Source organism: Pelmatolapia mariae, linkage group LG7, assembly GCF_036321145.2.
Source record: "Pelmatolapia mariae isolate MD_Pm_ZW linkage group LG7, Pm_UMD_F_2, whole genome shotgun sequence".
Taxonomy (NCBI): Eukaryota; Metazoa; Chordata; class Actinopteri; order Cichliformes; family Cichlidae; genus Pelmatolapia; species Pelmatolapia mariae.
This window is the reverse complement of record NC_086233.1, coordinates 14087501-14113188: the sequence shown is the minus strand read 5'-3', so window position 1 is coordinate 14113188 and position 25688 is coordinate 14087501. Positions and strand designations below refer to the sequence as shown.

Sequence of the window (25688 nt, the reverse complement as noted above, 5' to 3'; positions counted from 1 at the left end):
GCAACATGCATAATACTAATAATATGTTTACTCTAGTGTGTTGTGTCAGTGTCTGCCACTTCTGAAGTGATGAAAACACATCTGTCTGTGCATAAAGACGTCTTCGTATTTATTAACTGTAACCCACATTTACTATAAATTATGAAGTATTTCCTACAGCTATTGTCCATAATCAGGTCAGGGTGTTGTCCGTAGGTATTATTAAATATTTATGTATACGTTTCCATCTATGGCTTTTCTACAGTTTGAACATTCTTTGACTTTTTTTCTGCAGAAAAAAATATCTCCTGATACATTACCTATTGAAGAAACAAACACAATAAATTCATTTATAAAAAATATTGCTTGGCTAATACTCATGGATCAACATGTAAACATCATTTATTCTTCCTAGCTGCCTCCAAACGAGCTAGTTTGAACTATTTTATACACATACATATAGATAGTTTAGTAGAGTGGCCTCTATTTTTTTCTGACATTTGCTTTATTTTTTATTGAGCTTTATACATTACCTCCTATTTCTGCCCATAAAATACATTTAATAAAGTCTGATAATTTACCATCTTTGGACCAGACGTTATTGCTTTAATCCATCCATCGATTTTCTTCTGCCTATAGAATTCAGGGTTGCAGGGGGACTAGAGTCTATCCAAGCTGACATGGGTGAGAAGTGCAGTACCCTGGACAGTTGCCAGTCTATCATTTCTATTTTTCTTAATATAATATAAATAGAACATAATATAGATATAAAATCTAATATTAAATTAAATATAAAACATAATATTACAATAAAATATTTATCTAGCAAGTAACTTGCAGCCTCACTTTTAGCCTGAAAGTATAGTTTCCTCCACTACTGGTTTATGAGTGCATATGTCATTTTTCTTCTTGTGTTTTCACAGCAAGACAGAATTAGCTGTGCAGCCCTAAAACATTTAAACATTAATCATCATAAAGAAAAGAAAAGCACACTGATAATGGGTAAACAGCAACAATCTTTTTTGTATTACTTACCCTATAAAGCAGCCCCCCCCCCCCCCCCCCCCCAAAAAAAAAAGAAAGAAAAAAACCCCACAAAACCATGAAACAGAGGTATTAAGAAGAAGAGGAACGTTTACCTCTGAACATTTATGCCTCTGCTCTGACTGGAGGGGGTTGAGGGTGGGGGGATCAGAGGTGTAAAAGACAACCAAATGAGATTGTATTTGTTTCTTTTAGATGAATATTCATAACCTTCAAATTATCTCATAATCAGCATCAAAGTAAGGGAAGGAGCACCTTAAAGGGGGGAGGTAAAGGTTTTCATTATCAGGTAACACTATCCCCTTTATGAACAATACTCGCTGTCACCCTTTAAAGAGGACGTTGAACAAAAGGAGAAAGTGGGGAATGTGAGCGAGTGAAGGATAAGGAGGACTAACAGGGAGGGGAGGGTGTTTCGATTGTCTGCAAACTTCACCATTCATCTGCTTCTCATGTGGAGATGCCCCCACCAGATCAACTGCGCTTAATATGAGAAACTCAGTAAACTCTATTCCTTTACATCTTCTTTTCATCAGCCCCCTCCTACTTTTTTTTATCCTCTTTGCATCCATTGGCTGCATGCTTTCTTCATTTTTCACTTCAGTTTCTTTTCTCTTCCTCACCCCATCCTCTCTGGAGTGCTCTTTGTCCCCCCAGTCCTCAGTCAGTATCCTCCCTCCCTGCCTCCACTCTCTCTCATCTCATCCCCACCCCTCAGCATTTAGTGATTAATGCGAGTTTTAATTGTCATGCTCACTCTTATGCTCATTAAAGTGTATTATGCAGCAGTTAGGGTATTAAAGTTCAGCGAGAAATTTCATGCATACTGATGAGAATGCAAATGAGCCCAGCATGAACAGATACTATGGTTTGTATTGTGCATGTGTGTGTATATGTGTGTGTGTGTGATTATCCCCAGGAGTGAGCCAGAGTGTCATTGTCACCCTTAGTAGCCATTTTAGCTGAGCGGGGAGAGTCCACCCATAGAAATCATGTTAATGGAAGTCTTAAAGCATTCTTTGTGGCGGAATACCTGGATAGTATTTAATATATGAATATTTCCAATGATCTGCATGGAAAATATTCACTGAGGTACAATGAATTCAAGGAGGCATGCACATCATGTAGATACAAATAAAACTGAAAATTGAAATTAAAGGTTTACTGTGGATGTGTGTGCGCGTGAGTAACAACATAAAAAGCAGCTTTTCAGCAGTAGCTTTAGTTAATAAAATAGGCATAGTGTAACTTATCAAAACAGTAAATTTTCCCAACAACTAGCTTTTTTGCCAAATATATGATATATATGACATATATAGCAATACTTGTTTAAAAAATTACAGTCAAATTTAATACCAAAATATTCAATGCTGCAGTAAAACTTGTGAGAAAAGTATTTGTACATTCTGATATTTAAAAAGAGTTATATTGCATTGTGTAATCATCACAAAATTCTGTTATTTCAGTTTGTTTAAATTATGTTAAAGATATAATTACAACAGTAACACTTACTAACTACATTGTTTTTCCACATAGGTTTTTTTTTAATTATATTTTTAAATTACATGTATTAAGAAGTTAAATTAAAAATGCTTAAACTCTATCTTAGGTTGCATATCTTAGCTTAGCTTAGCCTAGTACTAGCCTCAGCCCAAATAGGGCCAAGGGTATACAGCCCAAACCTAGTAAACCCTGGCATGAACACTGGACCACAATCTGCTTCCTGAAGTGACTGTCCCAATACAGTCAGCTATCTGGAAATTTAGAGGTTTCCAGAGTTCTGAGCATGGATATACAGAAACAAATGGCAGCCGCATACCTCACTGATAATAGCTGCAAATTGCACATAAACAAACAGCTTCTAGTTTTGTTTTAAGGTTTGTGTGCAGGCCACTGCACATGCTCACAAGTGTTCCAAATCAGCAAATAGGTGCAGACCATTAGTGTAATTGCAAAAATAGACTGTTTTCTATATTTTTTTTGATGCTTCACAGATGCGAAAACTTCATGGATGAATCTTTTATACTAGAAAGCGTAAAAGTAGACAATGTCTGCAGTTTGATATGCTGTATCAACAGTTTTACAGATGACATTTTTATAACGGTGGTCTATGACAAAAAAGGTTTTCTGGGCTAAAATGTTTTTTTTTTTTCAGTAGAATAATGGTGTCAGTGATAATGAGTAGGCAGCAAAGCCGAGTGGGTTGCTGTATGGAGGTCACCTAACATACAGTATCTATGATCCTATAGGTCAGAGGTCCCAAACTTAAATGAGCTGTGGGCCGCTGCTGGCACTGTCATCTCATTGGAGGGCCACTTTAGTGTTCTAGTAGTACAAACCCACAAATATTTCCAAAAATGTAGTGTTTTGTTATTGTATTTTTAAATTTCCAATATTGTATAACAAGACAAAACTGCAAACGTGAACGCAAATTTTTTTTCTCACTCTTGAACTAGCAAATAAACAAATTGGTATTCTCTTTCTGGCCTGACACGTGGCAGCACTTCTGCTATAATTTTGTTCATATTTAACAAAATAAAAATGCTAACATACAGTGGCTTGCAAAAGTATTCGGCCCCCTTGAACTTTTCCACATTTTGTCACATTACAGCCACAAACATGAATCAATTTTATTGGAATTCCACGTGAAAGACCAATACAAAGTGGTGTACATGTGAGAAGTGGAACAAAAATCATACATGAGTCCAAACATTTTTTACAAATAAATAAGTGAAAAGTGGGGTGTGCGTATTTATTCAGCCCCCTGAGTCAATACTTTGTAGAACCACCTTTTCCTGCAATTACAGCTGCCAGTCTTTTAGGGTATGTCTCTCCCAGCTTTGCGGCGACTGAAATCCTTGCCCATTCTTCTTTGCAAAACAGCTCCAGCTCAGTCAGATTAGATGGACAGCGTTTGTGAACAGCAGTTTTCAGATCTTGCCACAGATTCTCGATTGGATTTAGATCTGGACTTTGACTGGGCCATTCTAACACATGGATATGTTTTGTTTTAAACCATTCCATTGTTGCCCTGGCTTTATGTTTAGGGTCGTTGTCCTGCTGGAGGGTGAACCTCCGCCCCAGTCTCAAGTCTTTTGCAGACTCCAAGAGGTTTTCTTCCAAGATTGCCCTGTATTTGGCTCCATCCATCTTCCCATCAACTCTGACCAGCTTCCCTGTCCCTGCTGAAGAGAAGCACCCCCAGAGCATGATGCTGCCACACCATATTTGACAGTGCGGATGGTGTGTTCAGAGTGATGTGCAGTGTTAGTTTTCCGCCACACATAGCGTTTTGCATTTTATCCAAAAAGTTCCATTTTGGTCTCATCTGACCAGAGCACCTTTTTCCACATGTTTGCTGTGTCCCCCACATGGCTTGTGGCAAACTGCAAATGGGACTTCTTATGGTTTTCTGTTAACAATGGCTTTCTTCTTGCCACTCTTCCATAAAGGCCAACTTTGTGCAGTGCATGACTAATAGTTGTCCTATGGACAGATTCCCCCACCTGAGCTGTAGATCTCTGCAGCTCGTCCAGAGTCACCATGGGCCTCTTGGCTGCATTTCTGATCAGCGCTCTCCTTGTTCGGCCTGTGAGTTTAGGTGGACGGCCTTGTCTTGGTAGGTTTACAGTTGTGCCATACTCCTTCCATTTCTGAATGATCGCTTGAACAGTGCTCCGTGGGATGTTCAAGGCTTGGGAAATCTTTTTGTAGCCTGAGCCTGCTTTAAATTTCTCAATAACTTTATCCCTGACCCGTCTGGTGTGTTCTTTGGACTTCATGGTGTTGTTGCTCCCAATATTCTCTTAGACAACCTCTGAGGCCGTCACAGAGCAGCTGTATTTGTACTGACATTAGATTACACACAGGTGCACTCTATTTAGTCATTAGCACTCATCAGGCAATGTCTATGGGCAACTGACTGCACTCAGACCAAAGGGGGCTGAATAATTACGCACACCCCACTTTTCAGTTATTTATTTGTAAAAAATGTTTGGAATCATGTATGATTTTCGTTCCACTTCTCAAGTGTACACCACGTTGTATTGGTCTTTCACGTGGAATTCCAATAAAATTGATTCATGTTTGTGGCTGTAATGTGACAAAATGTGGGAAAGTTCAAGGGGGCCGAATACTTTTGCAAGCCACTGTAAGTGTACACATTAGTTTTTGACTTCTAGTGGAAATTGTTTTCTCTACAAATAACTCTCTCACTGAACTAACACAGCCAGTCCCTCAACGTGTTTGTACTTTCTTCTCATATTGCCTTCATATTAAATAATTTTTTGCTTTTTTAAAGAACTTATTTTAACATTGCACTCAACAACAAATAAATCCTCTCTAATAAAAAAAAGTAACTTTAAGGGCCAAATTGCATTTTATTTCTTCAACTCGATATACAAGTAGAGGTGATGTGGGCCGCAAGTATGGGCTCAAAATGTGGTTATAAATATTTTGTACTTGTAAATCAGGATTTGTATGTGTAAAAAGAATTTGTGTGTGCGTAAAAAAGATTTGTGTGTGGACTTAGCCAAAAAAAACCCTGCAAGTTACAAGTACGAATTTTGACCCTATTTTTCTTCCTTTCATCTGATTGGTCAATGTCATGTCAATCACAAATGTAACAATCCAATCAGAGAACAGATGGGTTTGGCTGTCGGAGGGGCACTTTTTTGAACTGCATGTCCTTGAAGGGAATAAATGCCCTTTTACATGCCAACCCAGCGTTTTCCTTCATCACTACGAAGGAGAACAGTCTGTGGTCGTCGGAGTTTGGTGATTTTTGTGTCACAGGTCTACGTGCTTAATACAGGGACTTCCACAGCCTTTTCAACAGCGCTGCGGACCGCGGGGTGGGGGGGGCAGTGTTTTGGAAATGACAGTCTTCATTACAAAGCTTTCTTTGTTATGAATTAGCATACATGTTTTTATTGAACATTTGAAGAACTAGCAAAAAAAACAAACTCTTGTAGAGGACATAAAGTCAGAGATAGAAACAACAAGGAGCAGGTGCATCTAGTACAGGTAGAGCTGCTGCAAAAACCCACAGAGCCCAGCAGCCAGCGCAACAAATTCTGGATCCTTGGCTTTTAGTTAGCAGTTAGCATTAGCAGCGCATGCTGCGTCCGATGTGAAAGGACTTTTATGCTGCGCACTGTGACTCACAGCAGTGGTCCCGGGTCAGCCCTGACTTTGTGTTAAACTAATCCTAAAGTAATAATGGTATTTCTAACCACTGACATACCACAACTTTATCCTTTCAACAGCTGCTGAAAGTTAGCGGACCTAGCTGCTATCGGATATTTATATAGAGATCCTCCAGCTTCAAACTGTATTACCCTTCAAGGACATGCAGTTCAAAAAAGCGCCCCTCCGACAGCCAAACCCATCTGTTCTCTGATTGGATTGTTACATTTGTGATTGACATGACATTGACCAATCAGATGAAAGGAAGAAAAATAGGGTCAAAATTCGTACTTGTAACTTGCAGGGGTTTTTTTTGGCTAAGTCCACACACAAATCTTTTTTACGCACACACAAATTCTTTTTACACATGCAAATCTTTTTTACGCACACACAAATCTTTTTTACACATACAAATCTTTTTTACACACACACAAATTCTTTTTGTAAATCTCCTGATTTACAAGTACAAAACTGATTTACAAGTACAAAATATTTATGACCACATTTTGAGCCCATACGCAAGTGGCTGCAAGTTTGAGACCCCTGCTATAGGTGAACAATAATGTTGGAACCAAATTTCAGTGTATCCATCAAAAAGATGGTTCAAGAAACTGTACAATATAAAGCGCCTCAAGGCGCTTTATATTGTACAGTATACTCTATAATAACAGATGCAGAGAAAAACCCAACAATCATATGACCCCCTATGAGCAAGCAGTTTCACGACAGTGGGAAGGAAAAACTCCCTTTTAACTGGAAGAAACCTCCGGCAGAACCAGGCTCAGGGAGGGGCAGCCATCTGCTGTGACCAGTTGGGGTGAGAGAAGGAAAACAGGATAAAGACATGGTGTGGAAGAGAGACAGAGATTAATAACAAGTACGATTCAATGCAGAGAGTTCTATTAACACATAGTGAATGAGAAAGGTGACTGGAAAGGAAAACTCAATGCATCATGGGAATCCCCCGGCAGCCTACGTCTATTGCAGCATAACTAAGGGAGGATTCAGGGTCACCTGGTCCAGCCCTAACTATATGCTTTAGCAAAAAGGAAAGTTTTAAGCCTAATCTTAAAAGTAGAGATAGTGTCTGTCTCCCGAATCCAAACTGGAAGCTGGTTCCACAGAAGAGGGGCCTGAAAACTGAAGGCTCTCCCTCCCATTCTACTTTTAAATACTCTAGGAACAACAAGTAAGCCTGCAGTGCGAGAGCGAAGTGCTCTAATAGGGTCATATGGTACTACAAGGTCATTAAGATATGATGGGGCCTGATTATTTAAGACCTTGATAGATCTTAAATAATAAGATAGATTTGGTCAAATGCCTGAAAAATGAGCACAGAGTCAAATGCTAGAGGCCTGTACTGTCTTATTCAACAGAGTGTGCCATGGTCTGTGCTGCTGTCTCTCTTTCCCAGCCCACCCACTGTGTTCCCACCATGCTGAGTGAATAGACTCAGCCATTACTGTGCTTCTTCTGTGCTGTCTGCAGGGTAAAATGAGACAATACTCAAGATTGTCAACCAGGGGGCCTAAATCATTTACACAGCATGGAGCAAGTGTGCTGAAATGAGGCTGCTGATAACTCTGTCCTGCAGGAGCAGCAGGTGGTACTGTAACTGGAAGAGAAAAGTGACAGATAAGCCCATTATGGTGACAAATAGTGTGTTTATGCTCAAGTAAAACTGTTTAAATTTGTGTCTTAAATGTTCCCCAGTTGCTGATCAAAAGGAGATATCAAACATCTTTGGATGGGGCTGCCAGGAGTTTTCATTTCAGTATAACCTGCTGTTCTGTCCTAGAAAGGCAGCAACGAATAATAGAGAAACACAGATATTACATTTTTAAAAGATTTGCACAAGCTTTAATGATTATTTAAATACTTTAAACACAATACAAAACCCCCCCAAAACTGCTCTTTTTGCAGCTTTAAAACTTGTTCAAGCCGGTTCTGGTCTTTGTACTCCCGTTCATAACTGGGGCTCAGATATGTGTTCTCACAGTGCACATCTTATCTATGTATTGTACTGTGCACAGGTCTTAAGCCACCCCTCATTTCTTTATATTTTGTTGGCAAAACTGAAAAACATTAAAACAGATGCAGCAGTCTACTGATTTTTTTTTCTAATGAGCTTGAAGGTCAATCTTTGATATGAACATCTTTATTCTTCAACACAGTTAGACTGTGTTGAGCAAATTGTCTTGAAATGTCATTAAACAGTCTTCAAGAATAGTTCTCCAGTCTTTAAAAGGGACAAAAGCTCTTGCAAAGTTCTTCTTCAGATGTTGGCTGCCCTTTGTTCCATTCTCTATCAAGATGATCCCACACTGCTTCAGTAATGATGAGGTCCAGGCTCTGGTGAAGCCAATGTATGATACTATTCCATTCAGGCGTTAAAATTAGCTGGGATGATCTCAAATAGCATTCTGGCACCATCAATTAACGAGTAGATATATCTAATAAGCAGACTACTTTTAAATTAGTTTATTTTTGATTTTGGTGCAGTCTTTTTCAATGTGAATAAATGACAACCCATTGCCTACTTACACCATCACCACAACCCCTTTTTCTTCTCATGCATTCATGTTACAGATGTCACAATTCTCAGCATCTGGTTAACATTAGAAGCAAACATATACAGAGTAGTGGTTCTTTAATCAGCAGGTAATTTCAAATACAACATGACGTAGCCTTACTATTTTTTTCATAACTAGATTTCGTGTTTCTTTTGTCAAAAATTGACTTCCATACCTCTCACGAAGCAGTTACGTTTCCTTTAAACGCCCCACATTCCAGTGGACCGTAAACGTCACATGGGGCGGTGCTGCGTTCATTGCCCCCTCCCCCCCTCAAACCACGAGGCTCGAGTGTTGACAGGCGAATAACCGCCCATTGGCACCTAGCTTTCATCCGCCTGATCCACCTCACCGAAAGACAAAGCCCCCTCTTCTCCGTCCCTAGTAAATGTGAACGCCAACCGGTAAAACCACCGTCTGAAGTAGCTCCTTAATACAACTACACCGTTTCCAAAGTTAACATTCTGGGCTGAAATCTGGCTCTCAAAGGACTAGGGCCGGACGGGAATTCCGCCCTCCTGGCAGTCCTCAGCACGGAGCTTGCCCCGCAGACCCCGCCTTCTCTTAATTTGTCAACAAAGGGGTTTGACAAGCTCGCCGAAGCCCTGCCCCATGTTGCCATAAAAGGATGATTTGGCCATACACGGCCAACAATCAGACCGTGGGTAACCTTTTCCGTTCCCCATCCCGTTCATATGGTGCGTTGACTTCCTCCGTCGCCGTTAAAGCGGAGCTATCATGGCGGAGCGCGTACAGCAGCCCCCAGCCAAGCGGCTCTGCTGTAGACCGGGCTACGGCTCAACATGTAGACAAGGCCAGCGGGCCGCGGGGGCGCCGTGCGGCAGCTCGGGGGCAACCCAGGGCGAATCGAGCAGAACCCAGAGTCCGGAGACCCTCCTGGACATCGCGGCGAGGAAAGTCGCCGAGAAGTGGCCGTTTCAGAGGGTAGAGGAGCGTTTCGAGCGGATCCCGGAGCCCGTCCAGAGACGGATCGTGTACTGGTCTTTCCCGAGGAGCGAGCGTGAGATCTGCATGTATTCGTCGTTCAACACTGGCGGAGATGAGATCGGAAGTAGCGGGGAGAGCGGCGACGAGACGCGGCTGCCTTTCCGACGGGGCATCGCTCTGCTGGAGAGCGGCTGCGTGGACAACGTACTCCAAGTCGGTGAGTGATGTGGCGATACTGGGCTCTACGGACAAAAATGAAACAACCGGACAATTTCAGTCGAGAACAGAAAGAGCAAGAGGAGAGATTTAATGTCGATGCGCGAGAATGTGTCGATTAACACGAGGAGGTAAAGTGACAGGGTTTGACAACAAAGGGCGACAGACTCGCGGAGAGGCTACAATGGGGCTTTAAATCTGCTGGGTGCATGAATGGGAATGTGTGACTGAGGCATTTAAATCCTGTTTAGCTCGGGGCTAGTTTGAATGTGAAAAAAAGCCTTAAAATACAGACTACGCTGAAAATAAAACAAAAGAGGATTTTCCCCCCACATCACACCTCAGCAGCGTCAGAATGAACTGCGAAACTTTGTCATATTAATGACAAATAAAACGATTTTACTGTCCTCCGGCTGGCTTGGATCACTTAGTGACTGCGTTGACGTGACTCGGGAAGAAGCATTTAGTTGCGTTAGAGCTTTATTTTTTCTGTATCAAATATCATGAGAAAAGAGCCTGTTCAAATACCGTCTGACCTTTAAAATCAGTTTTAAAAGATTACATAAAACTATTGAGTAATAAGGGAAGTGTTCAGCTGGGTTGGGTCCCAACTGACACACATTACATTTGAATGAGTTGTTCTTTGTGGCACAATTGATATGCTGTTGAATAATAATGATAGTTGAGCATGCATTGTGGCTTTGACAGCCTGCATACAGTTTGATCAGCATTGTGTAGCAGTGAGAAGCTGATAAACACGACCTGCTGCACTGGAAAGGAGACAAGTATGCACTATTGATGTCTTATATTTAGATCTAGAGGAGTGACGGGAAGGTTTTAGAGTTCTGGTTTTTTTAAAAGGCAAGAAAAAAAGTATATATATATTTTTTTTCTTTTTTATGAAAAGAAGCTGAGAATTACCGTACGTGATCTTGTTTATAACCCACTGAGAGCAAGTGAAACAGGAACAGACACCTGTATGCTTGTGCTTGACAACTTTAGTCCTCCAGCAGCATGAATCAGTGCTTGATTTAGTGTCATTTTTCCCCTCTCCGAAGAGGTTCTTTGAGATTTTAATTACCCAGCACACATATCAAATGCCCACCATTTCCATTGTGAGTTTGGCACTTTGTTCCTATTTACATGTTCATTTGTGTCTTTCAAGCTTCCTGTTGCCAGCAAAAGAAGAGCAAACAAAAGCATCTTTTCACTCCCTTGTTAAGTAGAAGAGGTTTGGAAAGAGAAAGTATACTGGCACGGAGATTCTTCTTAAATGGGCCATGATTCACACCAGTCTGCAGCCAGTTTGGGTTGTGTCTTTGTGCATATCTGAAGATCTCACTTTAATGAAGACAGCCCTCAGTTTGGTCAGCGGGGAAGCTGTGACCGTGCTACAGTTTGTCACCTGTGAGTTCACGAATCTCTGAGGGCTGTAATCCCATTACTCCATGTGCTTAATTTGAATTGTAATGGAATCTGAGTGCTTGCATGATCCATCCCTCGCCTACCCCCCCCTCCACCATCAAATGCAGGCGGTTCATGTGGGCATTGTGTATTTGTGAATACGCACTCACAACACATTCCCCTGCCAAAACAAGAGGCCTATGTTCCCAGATATTGGGAAATGTTTCTGCAGGAATGAAACTGAATCTGGGCTCGATGTGCATTCTTACAAAGAGGAATAACAGTAGTCCGCACATCCCAAACGCTCACACACACAGGGAGGCTTTCTTGGCTGATTGCACCCCAGCTTGGAATTTGCTGGAAAAATAGAGCCAAGAAGTGATAAATAAAAGATGTAATCTCCCCACATGTGGGCTGCACCGGAGGAGGAAGGTTTTCTTGCAGCAGACCTTGAGGAAATGAATTGGCACACATGCGCTGCGGAGCCTCACGCTCCACAATAGACCTGCACTGTTAATCTGAGCAAAGATCAATTTAGACATTTTTTTTTCTTGATAAAACAGACAGTGTAGCTTCTCAGGTGTAGACCTGATGACTGCTTTATTACCTTTTTGTAGTCTATATCGTAGTTTGTGGTCATTTTATTGAACTGCTCCAGATGACCTGTTACACTACAACGCAGTTATCTTCTGTTACCAATTGTAAATTACAGTTTAAATTATTATCTTTGTGAAAGTTATCAGCGATGAAAAATGGCCCTAATTTGGCTTTTCAAAAACCAAGTATCAGATATTCTGATATGTTGGGGTCAGGTTTAGGGTCAATGTTTCAGGTTACTGTTTAGGATTAGATTTATGGTTACGGTTTAGGTTTGAGGGTTGAGTAGGTTTAGGTAGGGTTTGAAGGCTAGTTGTTAGAAGTAGGCTATGAGGGTCAGGGTCTAATTCAGTTTGTGGTCAAAAGTCAGAAATGCATCCTGTGTGAAGAAACTACAACTTGTGCAAAGATTTCTTGAGTTACGGAACAAGAAAATAGACGCAGAAGGGGAACAGAAATTAGAAGACATTAGAAGTAGTATTGTTGGGTAAACGTTGCGAATACCCGTTGTTCGACACAACCAGCCAAAATTGTGCCAATATGTAGTCTACACCCCGCCATTGGTCTGTTGTACTAGCTTTGATTTGATTAGTGAAATCTCTCATCGTTAGAGGCTGTAGGCACCTTCTCCAGGAACACAAAACGGGTTCAGAGGGAGGGTGATATTGCTAATGACCACCAATTCTCTTTTCATTGGTTTTGATGTAAAACTAATCAGACTCACGAGTTGATATAATAATTTTGTGATAGCTTCAACTGCATTGTCAGTACTGAATGTTGCCAAAGCAGCAAAACAACCGAGAACTGCCACAGCTGCTGTAATGCTGTTGTTGTTGTTGTGTTAGCCTTTGCTGATTAATTTTATGATGCTAATAGCAATGCTTGAGAAGGTAACACTGCTTATTCTATTGCCGCTTGTTGTCTTCTTCAAGTTTAACCAGTTAGCATTGTCACATCCAGTAGTTCTTCATGCTCGGAGGTACCCACTGTAAAGTGGAGCCCTGAAAATGCCCCCAATAGTAGTGTCTACATGCCAACATTGTAAAGCGAGCTTGCGGATATTGTATGCTAACGTTTTATAATTAGAACTAAACATAAAGGAATGCTGAAAGTATTTTTCATGGGTTTTGTAGTTAATAATTTGGCTTAAAAGTCCAAATTAATAGATTATCTTGTGATTGTATTAGATCAAGTTGAAGGCTCAGCAGATTTATTTATAGATCATCCTATAGGGGAAAGATATAATATGAGTACCCTGACAGAGGGATCAGGGGACCAAATCACTGAGGCTCTACCTGTGAACTGCTGATATCTGTAGAACCTCTTTGCTAGCATTTCTCAATAACACTTCCTTGATGTTGAAATGGAGACAAGATTTCAGTCTTGTGGTCAGTATTGAAGGGACTAATTGCTTATTTATGAAAGTGTATAAATAATAATGGCTGCTAAATAATAATATTGGCTGCTGCCTCCTGCACCCTGAGGTTTTCGCTGTAAACATGACGTAGAGCATTTTATTGACATCAGTTCACAGAGTGCAAGTCTGAGCTGAAGTATAGCTTTGAGCTGAAGTATAGGCTGCAGTGCGTCTGCACTGAGCATGGTTATTTTAGGGAGTAGAAAAAATATCACAGCTGTGAACAGCATCACATTTACCTGGGCAGGGAGACACATCTATATGTATATGTGTATGTGAAATTCTACATATGGCGAGAAAACATGTGCTGTAATGTGTTTGGTACCTGCGTTTCCCAGTTATTAGCTTGCATTTAAGCTGCTTGAACTTTTCAGGAGGTCAGGTTCATAACTTACACTGAACTTAGACTTTAGAAGCACTTCTCTCTTTCCCTCATCCTTTGTTGATTTACTTCCATCTGCTTCAACTACACTGGGTCAGAGGTCTTTGAAATATCGATGCTGTTGGTATTCAATACTTGTTGTTTATGGGAAAATGGAAATCCCTCCCCCCTCTTTCTTCTTCTTGCTTCTCTGCTCAGCCTGGAATGAAAGAAAATTGAGAGTTAGCTTTATAAATAAAGATGATTCTGATTAATGTTTAAGCTGCTCATGGTCAGAAAACAACAAATAAATGTCCAGCACAGTGCCACGCTGTTTTTGTTCATTCAAAAAGTCAAACGATGCACATGAGAGAAAAAATGCAATACTTGCTATAAAATGTAACCACTAGATACTGTGTGTTTGAGCTAGCTAATATCATTCTACAAGCAGATGGAACTGCGTGTTAATGTACACTTTCATAATGCAGAAGCTTGTAAATAATCCTTAGTTAACCACTTTTTCCTGCATAATAAATGACACGTTCCACTTATTACTGAGATACAAGAGTGTTGATGTTGAAAAGAACAGGATCTTAGTTAACTTATCTGATAACTGATTAATAATCTTTCAAGCAAAAAATGGCAACAGTCGTTTAGGTTTTGGACTTTTGAAGATGTCACCCTGGCTTCTGGAAAACTGGCATTTTCCACCATTTCCTGACATTTATGTCACCATTACTGTCATTTTGTACACTGAAGTGCAGAATTTGAGACTCAGCCCTCAAGTCTGTCACTGGCTTGTTGCTTCATAGTCAGGAGGGTTGATAGGCAGTGATGACTGCCAGCATGTCCACCGGGCTTGTGTGAGCGCGTGTAGTTTTCCTCACATTTCATCATGTGATATTCAGGCAGCTCTGTTTCTGAGCTCAGATGTTGGGTAAGGTTTGAGTCTGCAGGCAGCATTAACACTCGACTATCACTGGTGCACTTCTGTAATCACTGGAGCCGGCTGAAGTCCAGCCCAAACTTTGCCTGTTCTAGTTCAGCGGTCTTCTGAGGAGGTGCAGCTTCCTGCTGATGGTCAGTGGTGATAGAAGTGCCCAGGTCCTTCAGACGAAGTACAGGCAGCTCAAACTACCCCCCTAAGCCACAGTGGTTCAAAGAAATAGTCCTTTTATATATTTGCCTCTTGTTTCTCCCCTTTCCCCCCTCCTTTTTGTAATTTCAGTGCTTGTTCTTTTTGTGCTTTGTGCATTTGTAAGCAGGTGCAGAAATCTTGCAGCCACTTCTGTATTCTGAACCCTTTTGAAAGTGAAATTACACAGCTATTATCAGTGGAGTGATGCATCAGGCGGTAGAGGTGGATACAGCTAGGTACAGATCCTGAACCTCTGTAGTCCAGTGGTTCCAAACCTATTCCTAACCTTTGTATTTTTAAGGTTAAAAATCCAGCGTGCTCTCATAAATGAAAGCACTGCTTTTTCTTCACATACACATACACACATATGCAGATGCTTACATGAAGCCTCGGGCCTTTCTCGTGTTCACTCATTACTGGATCTCATCTGCAATTTTATGAAGAATCAATGAATTGGGGCACACCTACTGAATGATGCAAAGCCTTGTAAGTATGCCGAGGGACGACCACACTCAGCCTTTTAGCTTGTTGATCAGCATTAATAGTCTGTGCATAGGACCTCAATATGCTTCTTCTCTGCAAGATCAATTTTTATTGGAGCAACATTGGGCGCATGCTGTGAAAGCAGCCATTGGCAAACCTTGCCATTTTGAAAAATGGTTTTACAGCATAGTGAGCCTACCTGCGTGAGATTAAAAAACAAAGCGTCGAGCAGTGGGTGTTGATGTCCTACAGCAGAGTTGGTTTCAGTGGGGTTGTTGTTGCTGGTTGAAGACTTGGAGTAGTGCCCAGGTATTTTTCAGGTCATTTCTGTTTCCACATGGATGGCAGAGGCTCAGCTGATGCAGAGTTTTGTTTGGCTTGTTCTTTTAGTACTGTATTTTTCCCATTTATCAGCAACTGCCAGTGAAGAGAAACCAAAAATAGTTTTTGGCCAAAGCACATCTTTTTTTTCTCTTTTTTTTTTTCCTACGGAAGAGCTATATCTTTAAAAAAGAAAAGAAAAGAATCACAAATTTGTAGCTCAGCTGAGTGTTGGAAGTTTTAAGCTAACATTACTGAAACAGGAGGAAACAGTGCATTTCTTGGAGATGTACAATTGGTGTTTCAGTAAGATTTGGAATAGCTGGATGGGATTGAATTTGCTTTGGGTTTCTCTCATAAACTGTATATAAAGGATGGACTTGCTTCCAAGTCTGAAAAATGAAGCCAAGGAAATATCTTTAAACTTGCATTTCAGCAGGAGGGAACTCCTCTGGTTCCAAAAGGAAAACACCCAGTTTTACTAAGGGAAAATGGCCATTTAGTCTCTTGATGTCAGTAAAAACTTAACTATTATTCAGAACAAGATGGTGGTGGTGAAAATACTCAGTGGGAGTCCCAGAAATTCGATTCTGTTTATATGGACGAGAGAAAGACCGAAGAAGTCACTTGGATGAGAGACGAAAACTTTTCTCCCACTGAAAACACAGCATCCAGATGAACAGAATCAGCTTTCTGGGATTTCCTTACCTGGATGATTGAGCATACATCAAGACACTCGGTGGAAGCTTTTTAGCTAATGTTTGACCTCATGGTGGAGACCATCTTTTATATACAGCCTATAGTTGCTAAGATTTTTGAACAACATTGCATCTTAACAAGCTGTAATTACATGCTAATTTTTAGAGATTTTCGGGGGACTTTTCAAAACAGATATTGATGACAACAAAAAAAAACAAACACTCCATGTCCGTAGGTATGTAATATAAATATGTTGGTATATAGGTAATTCTGCAAATCTCTTACTATGGCTAGTTTAGTGTTTCTGATCTGTATTCCTCTGCCGCATCCCTTCGTCATTAACCTTCAGCTTGTCAGAGAGGAGAGGCGGCGGAGAAGAGCAGCGGATGGAGGAGGGGAGTAACTAGTTTACCTCCGCCTGACTCGATTGGCTCAATAAATCCTGTTTTGTTCTCATTGTCATTCTTGTAGCCCAACATGTTCACCTGTCCATATCATGCTCCTGCTGCTGCTGCTGCTAGTGTTTCATTAGGAATTCATCTGCTCATTATTGTAGTGATTTATCATTCGCTCCATAAAGTGTCAGTAAATAGTGAAAAATGCCCATCACAATTTTCCCCTAGGGGCCAAAGCGACATCTTCATATTCCTCCTTTTGTCTGACTACTGTTGTGAAATTCATAATTTATTTACGGTAGTTATAGTTATATTTTATTCCAATTTAGAGCGTCAGTGATTGATGTTTAGTCCCATTCATATTTATAACCATGTATTTTTAATAAATCAATTTATTTAGAGAAAAAAGCTTCAATTAACATTTATTTGGCCAAACTTCACAAATGTGTAGCTTTGTTATCTTTGTCTAGCAAACAAAGCTAAGCTGAGTCTGAAGGGTTTCCGATATTTTATTTTATTTGTTATTAAAAAATTGTCTTCTTAATAAACAAAATAATCAGTCGATTAAGAAAACGATTAGCTGGATAATTCTTTTGTTATTTGCAGTTCTATCATGTGAGACAAAAAAATTCAGCACACTGTTAAGAAGTAGCTAATCTGTTTGTTTTTTTTGTTTGTTTTCTTGGGAAATAGATTTCGTTATCAATTAGCTAATTGTTTCAGCTGTAGAACAGCCTCTGCCTTCCACAGTCTGTAGTGGTGTCTTTTCTTGGCAGTGTCTGGGGAGTGCTATTCAACCTCACACTGTCTCAGCAAGTCAAAGCCTGCCATTGCTACAGCTGTATGGGAACATGGGGCACCAGCGTGAAGTGGTCCCTGAGGACGATGGCCCTTTGGCTCACTGCATATCTGCAAACAGAGCACTTTAGTTAACAGGTGAAGTGCTTGGAGCATTTCAAACTCAGGATTTTCTGAGGTCATCACAGCAAAACAGTCTTTCCTGTTCTCATAAAGAGGACGCCAAGGGGCTCGTGATCACTGTTGCAGACCAAAGAGAAGCTTTTGTCTCTGTAGAGCAGGCGACTAACCTCTCACAGCCTCAGCGCTGATCAGAGACTGCTTATGAGCAATGCTTACCTTTTAATGGGAACTTAAAGCTATCATCAATCAGAGGCTATTACCTTAGCTCACAACCAGAGCATGCTTAATGAAGACTGATGCTCCTTTCCTCTACCTATACAATATATCCTTTTGTAGCCTTGGAGTTATTTTGTGCACTTATCTGGACAAAGACATGTGCATTTGATTTGATTTGATTTGACTTGATTTTTTTTAAGCCGTAAAAGATTCCCCAGCAATAATGTCCTGGTTCACATAGAGGTGAGGTAATGTAACTGACCCAGTATCTGTGTTGGTGTATGGAGGTGCTACAACTGTCAGAGAGACTTCTAATGCTTCATTTTTAATGCATAAGGTATAAACTTATTGGAGTTGTACTGAAAAGGGAAATGATGGGATCATTGTATATTTGTCAAATTAATTAGCAAATTCCTATGTAATTGCTGTAATTGTTCATTTAATCTCTCCAGGTGTTACACTACTTTATTTAAGCACAGCATCTTTAGTGCAGGATATCAAAATGACGTTTTATTTTGTAAATTATGGATGATTAGAGAGATGGCCTCGCAATAATAAAACTAATAATGATGAGAGTAATCACTACTGCAAATACTTTGACTTGAAATTAACAAAATTACTAAGTGAGTATTTTTCTCTTTAGCAAACAGAATAGACTTAATAAAAGTAACACCCTAGTTCACTGGTGGTGGCACACACGTAGATCCCACTGGTGCACAGCTAACATGTGTCATACCTGTGAGTGTTTAATAAACTCAGAGGAAAGACTCCTACAAAAAAAGGTGATTAGAAACACTTAATACACAAATGTTATGGAAATTTAGAGTAGGTCTCTTCTCATTAGTAGCCATCAAATGTCCACCCGGAATCTTGAAGCTTAGTTTCGGCATTGTTTCCAAAATTATATTCAAAATATGCCCTGTGTGTAATGTAAAAGCATGCAGATTAGCTGGATTATCATTGTAGTCTATATGTAGGAATGATGGGGTGGATTCAAATTTAAGTATCGGTGTGCGTCTTTCCTGCGTTTGAACCTGCTCTGCTAGATAACGATTCTACCGTCTGCTCTCATTATCTATATGTCTGTGCATGTTTGACTCCGAGAGAGAAGTTGTCAAAGTGTTTGCTTAGTCAAATTCACAAAGTACCCAGACTGTGTGTGAAATAACGTAAAACCATTGACTGCTGTACCCGTGACTATTTACTTCCTGTCTCCTGTCTTTACTCTGGATCTCCCGCCTACTTTCAGTTTATTATTCCGCCTCTTTGCATGCTCCACCTTGGCACTTTTGTCTGCATCTGTAATAACAAGCAAATGATCTTGTTCTCCTGGTCCAACTGTCATCTCGGGCTTTTCCCCAAACTTCATCACAGCTCCCAAGTTTCACTGACTCATATATACGAGTGCCTTGGAGCTTTAAAAGTACGTCATGTTGAAACTTGGACAAGTAGAACCAGGTTTTAAGGCTCGTCCTGAAACTATTTGTCTGAGGACTTGAGCTTATTGTTGATCTAATGTGAAAATATTTCCTGATGAAAAAACATTGAATGAACAGTTTACTTTTCAACCAGAAATACCAATCATTATGAAGATTGGCTGCCTATTGTTTGGATGGTGCAGTGTTCGCTGGACCAGACTAGCTATATGAACTCTGTACTTTGTGCTGAAGGAAATTGTTATGTGTTGTATGCTGTTTTCTAAAACCAGCATACAACAAAAATGAAACCAGTAGAAGCTGAAATATCTCATATGTCAGTTTCAAACACACAGACTCTTACATATTCTTTACGCTCTCAGGTGTCTTTCATAGAGTTGTATACTGGGAGCCATTTTTCTGTATTGCCATTTTCAAATGTTCTTTTATTGTTACTTGAATTAGGGATGGGGGAACTAAATCATATTCTCAGATTCTTAATTAGGAAATGTATTTTCCTAAACTCTTTCTTGTTTTATACCATTACATTTTATACCATTTCTACTTCAATTTTTTTTAAGTTAAAATCATTTAATACAGTATCTGGCATTTTTATATTCTTGTATGTTATGATAGTTTAATAAATTGACTTTTAAACTATTGGTTACAGTTAAATCAAAGACAACCCAATTATTTTCAGCTTGTATGACTTCATTCATTCATTTATATCTTTCACAGTAATACATTAAAATAAATTTTATATAAAGAAATAACATTTTTCTCTTTTATGTTGCCTCGTCAAAGTAATATTCTACTGATGATCCTCAATTGCATTATAGAAGAAGCCAATCAAAGCCATTTAAAAACACTGACTAACAAGCTAAAAGGGAATTGATTTAAGATGCAGATTCTAAAACCAGCTTTAGGTGGTCTTTAGTATTTTTGTTTTTAGACTCTTTTTTTTTTTTAATTTAGGAAAGAAACTCTTGAGTCTTTTTGTTCATCAGTGCCCTAATATTGCATAGTATATTTTTCTTTCTGTTAGACCATCAAATTGTAGAAAAGCAGTTTGTACTGCATGTTTTCTGTCAAACATGATAACTATAAAGGAATGACTGGGTGTTTCATACAACCGTTAAAGTGGTGCTCTACATGAGACTGCTCTTTTATGTGTAGAAACACCGGAGCGTGCCTTTAAGTGATAGCAATATGATGAAACTGCAATAATTTGAATGAACTCGTCTATCAGTTGCTTTAATTGCTTATACAACTTCACCTCAGGGATGACACAAGTTCTCACAAGCCCTGCTAAGTCATCCAGTTTATTTCTGCACAAACTGGGTATGCCTGGCATGCGTCTACAAGTTGAGTCATTGTTTTCATCTGTTAAAGATGAGTAATGTCAGTACTTGCGATGGAAACGGGATGCACTTGAAAACCGCATCGACTGGGCTTTAATGCAGTTTAAAGCAGGGAGCGGCGGCAGAGCAGGGAGGGAGGGCTGATTAGATGAATGTGTGCAACTGCACGCTGGAGAAGTGTTCCAACTCCCTCTAAAGTAAAAGCACAGAAGTATTATCAACAAAATGCACTCAGAGTCCTGAAGAAAAATTACATCATTAATTCTGATACAGTTATTGATATTTGAAGATGACCAAACTTCTTCTTTTATACTTCTTTGGTGCTACAAGATTTGCTTATTTACCTAAATTCACGCTCTTGTGTTTTCCCCTTACTTATCTATCTTTTCCTTTCTTTCTTCTTCCTTTCAACCCCGTCTTTTTTTTTTTTTTTTTTTTTTAAATTGACCAGAAGGTAATGCATTAATTAGTGAGGTTTGGACACACTCTTTGATTGCACTCTAGAACTTTATTACTAGCTCTAGAGTCATTAGAGTAATTTTAGATACAGTAGTTTGGTATTGCCTCGGAGTGAACACTCATTGGTCCTTTAACCTACCCTAACTCTGTATTTTGGATAAAGGCAAAAGAGAACTTTTTTTTCAAAATTTATTTAGGGGGTAGGTTCAAATACTTTTGATGTGTTACAAAAATTACATACAGTATGATTGCTCAGGTTTACAGCTAGAGTTTGTGGCTGTGGCTGATGACGTCTTATATCTCTGAGGGTTAAAAGTCTTGGGGATTTTTATTTGTGTGTGTTTTTGTTGTTGTTGTTGTTGTTGTTGTTGTTTTTGTTTGTTTGTTTGTTTTTTTAAGCAGTTGTTCCAAACCCCAACGATTGATTTTAGAACCTGGAAATGACAAATTTCTGCCATTCTGTTCTTGCCAAATGACCTAAATAATCAGTTGATTGCCAAAACACTTGCCATTTGAGTCTGTTTCCGATTAACCGTTTAACTAACCGTAGCCACTAACCAAAGATGTAGCAATGGAATAAAAGGAAATGACGTGGAGTAGAACTGCAAAAGAAAACATTCTCATGTAAAACGCTTCATTGTGTTAAAGGAGAGTGAGTTAGTACTGGTTTAAGCAGCCAGTGAGCAGCAAGGCTGCTCCAGCTGGTGACTGAGATGCAGAAAGAGGAGGTGTTCAGACAGATAGCAGAGGAACGGCGAGACAACAGAAACCAAAATACCTGCAGAGTGATCAGTTGGACAGTAGCTCGTTGTGATTATAGTGTTGTTTATTTTACAGTCCTGTCACACCTGCTCTTTAAGCACACACATATTCTCGCTCCAGAAATGTTGAGCAAGCCGTATTGTGTGTTTAGCCCAAACAGAAATGAGGCTGAGGGTGTGTAACTCTGGTTTGATGCGCTGCCATGATAAGGTGTGACCTGCATCCTGTTTTGACAGCGAGGGGCCCCTCCTCTGCTGTGACGCTGTAGGAAAGCATTCTTTTCCTCCTGGAGGCATGCCGTTTGTGACGTTACGGTACACTGCGACAGTTAAACAGTTGGTCTTAGACAAAAGCAAGCACAGGGCATGTCGTCAGGCTAACAGTTCAACACGCATGTTGCATTCGATCGGTTTTTGATTGAGTGTTGATTTATTTATATATGAACAAGTAGAGCATGAACCACTGCTTTAAGAGCACAGCCTGGTTTGCCATTCTGTCTTTTGACGGGCCTTTAAATTGCACAACAACGACAACACATACACCAGTGTGTACTTATATTAAAACACAGATCAGAATCTCCAATAAGGAAAGAAATAAAAGCTTGAAACATTGAACTCAACAGTATACACAGAGCTTATATATGATGTACAGCATGCTTACATACCAGTGTCTCAATGCAATGTTTCAAGTGGACTTTCCTTTTTTTTTAGAAACTTCTAAACTTCTAAAGTGTGTGTGTGTGTGTGTGTGTGTGTGTGTGTGTGTGTGTGTGTGTGTGTGTGTGTGTGTGTGTGTGTGTGTGTGTGTGTGTGTGTGTGTGTGTGTTTTCTTTTTTTTTTTTTTCCACTGAGAATAATTCAAGCAAACTCAGAGAACATCTGCATCAGCTGAACAGCATTTAAAGAACACAACTGTCATAATGATTCAGAAACTCTGAGTCATCATTTACTTGAACACACAGTATAAGGGAACTGTGCCCTTTTAGTTCTCTCTTTTTGATGTCTCCGGGTTTACTTTGGTAGAAATGTATTCAAACACAGTGTGTGAAAAGTGAGATATGAAAATACGCTTACTGGAAAGGGTTGGCGCAGCCACATTTGGTTTGGTTTAGTCACTTATATCGTTCATGTGATGCCGCTTCAGTGATGCTCTTTTGACTTGCAAGATGCAAATGTTAGTAAAACTCAAGGAGTCTTAGTTGCATACATTCTAAAAGAAACACCTGACAAAGGCGAGATCTGTTTTAAATTTACTGCCATATATACGCACAGCCTATATTGCTGTCGTCAGGCTTTTTGTAACCTCAAGGAATCAACTGGTGTTAGTGCAGAGGTCAATGGTCACAGTGCTTCCTGAAAAGAAAACCTTGTTTGCTGGTGCTGCAGAATCTGGCAGACTAGACTTTGCACATATACCTTAAGGTTTTTTTGTTGGGGTTTTTTGTGGACATGTTAGACTTTTGGTTTAGTTCACCCTTTAAAGCTTTGCACCACCCACATATTTCATTTTCACCATAGCGAGTAGAAAGAGTCATTATTGGTGTAGTGGTGTATATAAAGATGACAGTCGACAATCTCCCCTGCTCCCCCAATGATGACTTTATACACCTCAGCATATATCAATAAAGATGTGGTTTGATGGCAATTAGAATAGTTTTCGGGATTTTCTGAGGGTAGCTGCATGGGCAGAGACCACCCTCGCTAACTTGTGACGCAAACCACAACATTCTGTTCTATAAGCGCGCCTGAAGTGTGACACAAGTGCTAATTTCCGAGCATTCCTTATAGAAGGATTATTTTTGTATGAGTCAGTTTCTTCTGTTCTAATGATGCTTTGAAATGATTTTTTTTTGGCTTTATTTGAGTGGGAAATGTGAGGGATTTGTTTTAAACGTTTCAGCTGGTTATAGGGTGCACCTGGTGACAGTACTTTATTTATAAATAGAAGTAATGATCATTTCAATATCATAGCGTACTAACAACATTCTAGCAGGGAAATTCCTGGATATAAAAAAACCACAATGTTTCCAGTGTTTTGGGTTTAAAAAAAATGTATTTTCTTTATTTGTGTTTGGGCAAAGGAAAGTGGAACGGAGCATATTATTATTATTATTATCATTTTTCCAAAACTGACAAACAACTGGCTGTTGACAAGTTGTTCAGCGTAAAACTAGAATACCTCATGAATTTTCTTAGTTCTCATGAAGTCCAAAGACCTTATAAGCAGCAACTTAGGCCTCAGTCTCAGTCACGCAGGCGTGGACACCGTTTGGCGACTTGGCAGCATCAAACCGTCTAGGAAAAATTTGTATTCCCCAACCACTTGGTGGGTGGTTGATGGAGGTTGCTGGCTATTGCCACGTGAAATTGGTTGCAAAGAGGTTTTGGTCAGAACTAAAATGATAGTTTAATTTTTGATATCAAAAGGTTATTTCTCTCTGAGCTGTGGTGGAACTTGAAAAGTCGCTGCAACCAGCACATTTCAAAAGGTGCAACTTTCAATTTGAAGGCTAATGTTCTTCATTTCCAGTTTGGATCACACTTTCACACTTGTCACAGTTTCACTACTGCTTGAGTTTGTGACTGTTTGGAAACAAGTAGGTGTCTTCTATTTAAAAAAAACAAAAAAAAAAAACCAGACTGTGGACTGTGGTAACCTGCTAGTGACCAGAACAGTCACAAGCAGGTCTTTGGTACAGCGCCATATATCTCTTTGCGAACAATTTCATGCTCGTAACAGCCCCCGACCTCCAGCAACCACCAACAATCACTTCCCAGCTGGTCCCAGATTACACACATTTTACTGGTGAACTGTGGTTACCAGCAAGTTGATTTCACATCAACTTTCAGTGACTGGTGGTTACCAGATGGTCCCTGACAGGTCTCTAGGCTTGTGTAACTGAGGTTGAAGAACGCCATGAGTGCCGTTGAAGGTCGTGGGAAAAGAGCTATATTTTTTCCCCCAAAATAAACCAATCACAACCAAATTTGAGTCCTCTATAACATCTATGTAACAATTTTCCTAACAACTGTGTAAGAAAAATAAGAATAATGTAAGTATTTTAACTTTTAGATATACTTCTGAGCCTTGTACTATAACAGAGCACTAAAATTTCATGCTTCATCTTGCTATTCTTCTACCCCTCTCTACCCCTCTCCACAAGTCACTTTTTCATTACTAAGGCATTGCTTACACATGTAGTGTGTATATATATTGTCGTCTTTTTTCCCCCCTTTATTTTCTTTTGCAGTGACGGAGACAATAATCTCAGGAGATGGTGTGTACTGATTCAGTTAAGGAAAATGGTGACATTAAAGAGAAATCAAAATGCAGAAACAGCTGGAGATGCACCAGCACAGTCCCACCGGAGCAAAAAAAAAATTCAACTTAACTCTAAGTTAACTTTATCCGCTCAGTCTGAGCTGCCTCGTCTTTCCACATTGACTTTTTTTCTTGGTTATTTTTGGTCATTGCCGTGGCGCATGTGGTCAAAGATACAATGTTAATATTTTAGAGGACTGAGTGTTCCTCAGTAACTGTACAGCAGGTCATCTGCTAATCGGAAGGCTGGTTGTTCGATCCCTGGCTGCTGCTGTCTCCATATCAAATATCCTTGGGCAAGATACTAACCCCAAGTTGCTCTCCGATGCACCCGTCAGCGTATGAATGTGTGTGAATGTTAGACAGAAAGCACTTACATAGAAAAAGCATTGCAAAAAGTGCTTGTATGAACGGGTGAATGAGGCAAGTTGTGTAAAGCCCTTTGAGTGCAGCACATGTGTATGAATATGT

General features: G+C 39.9%; 1 protein-coding gene across 1 annotated transcript in view; it reads left to right on the top strand.

Annotated features, from left to right (window-relative positions):
- Window positions 1-8091: 8091 nt before the first annotated feature.
- Window positions 8092-25688, top strand: part of zswim6 (zinc finger, SWIM-type containing 6) — a 56185-nt gene continuing 38588 nt past the window's right edge. The window contains exon 1 of the mRNA XM_063478027.1: window positions 8092-9948. Coding sequence (XP_063334097.1) covers window positions 9522-9948 — 427 coding nt within the window. The 5' untranslated portion in view covers window positions 8092-9521. The remainder of the gene's footprint in view (window positions 9949-25688) is intronic.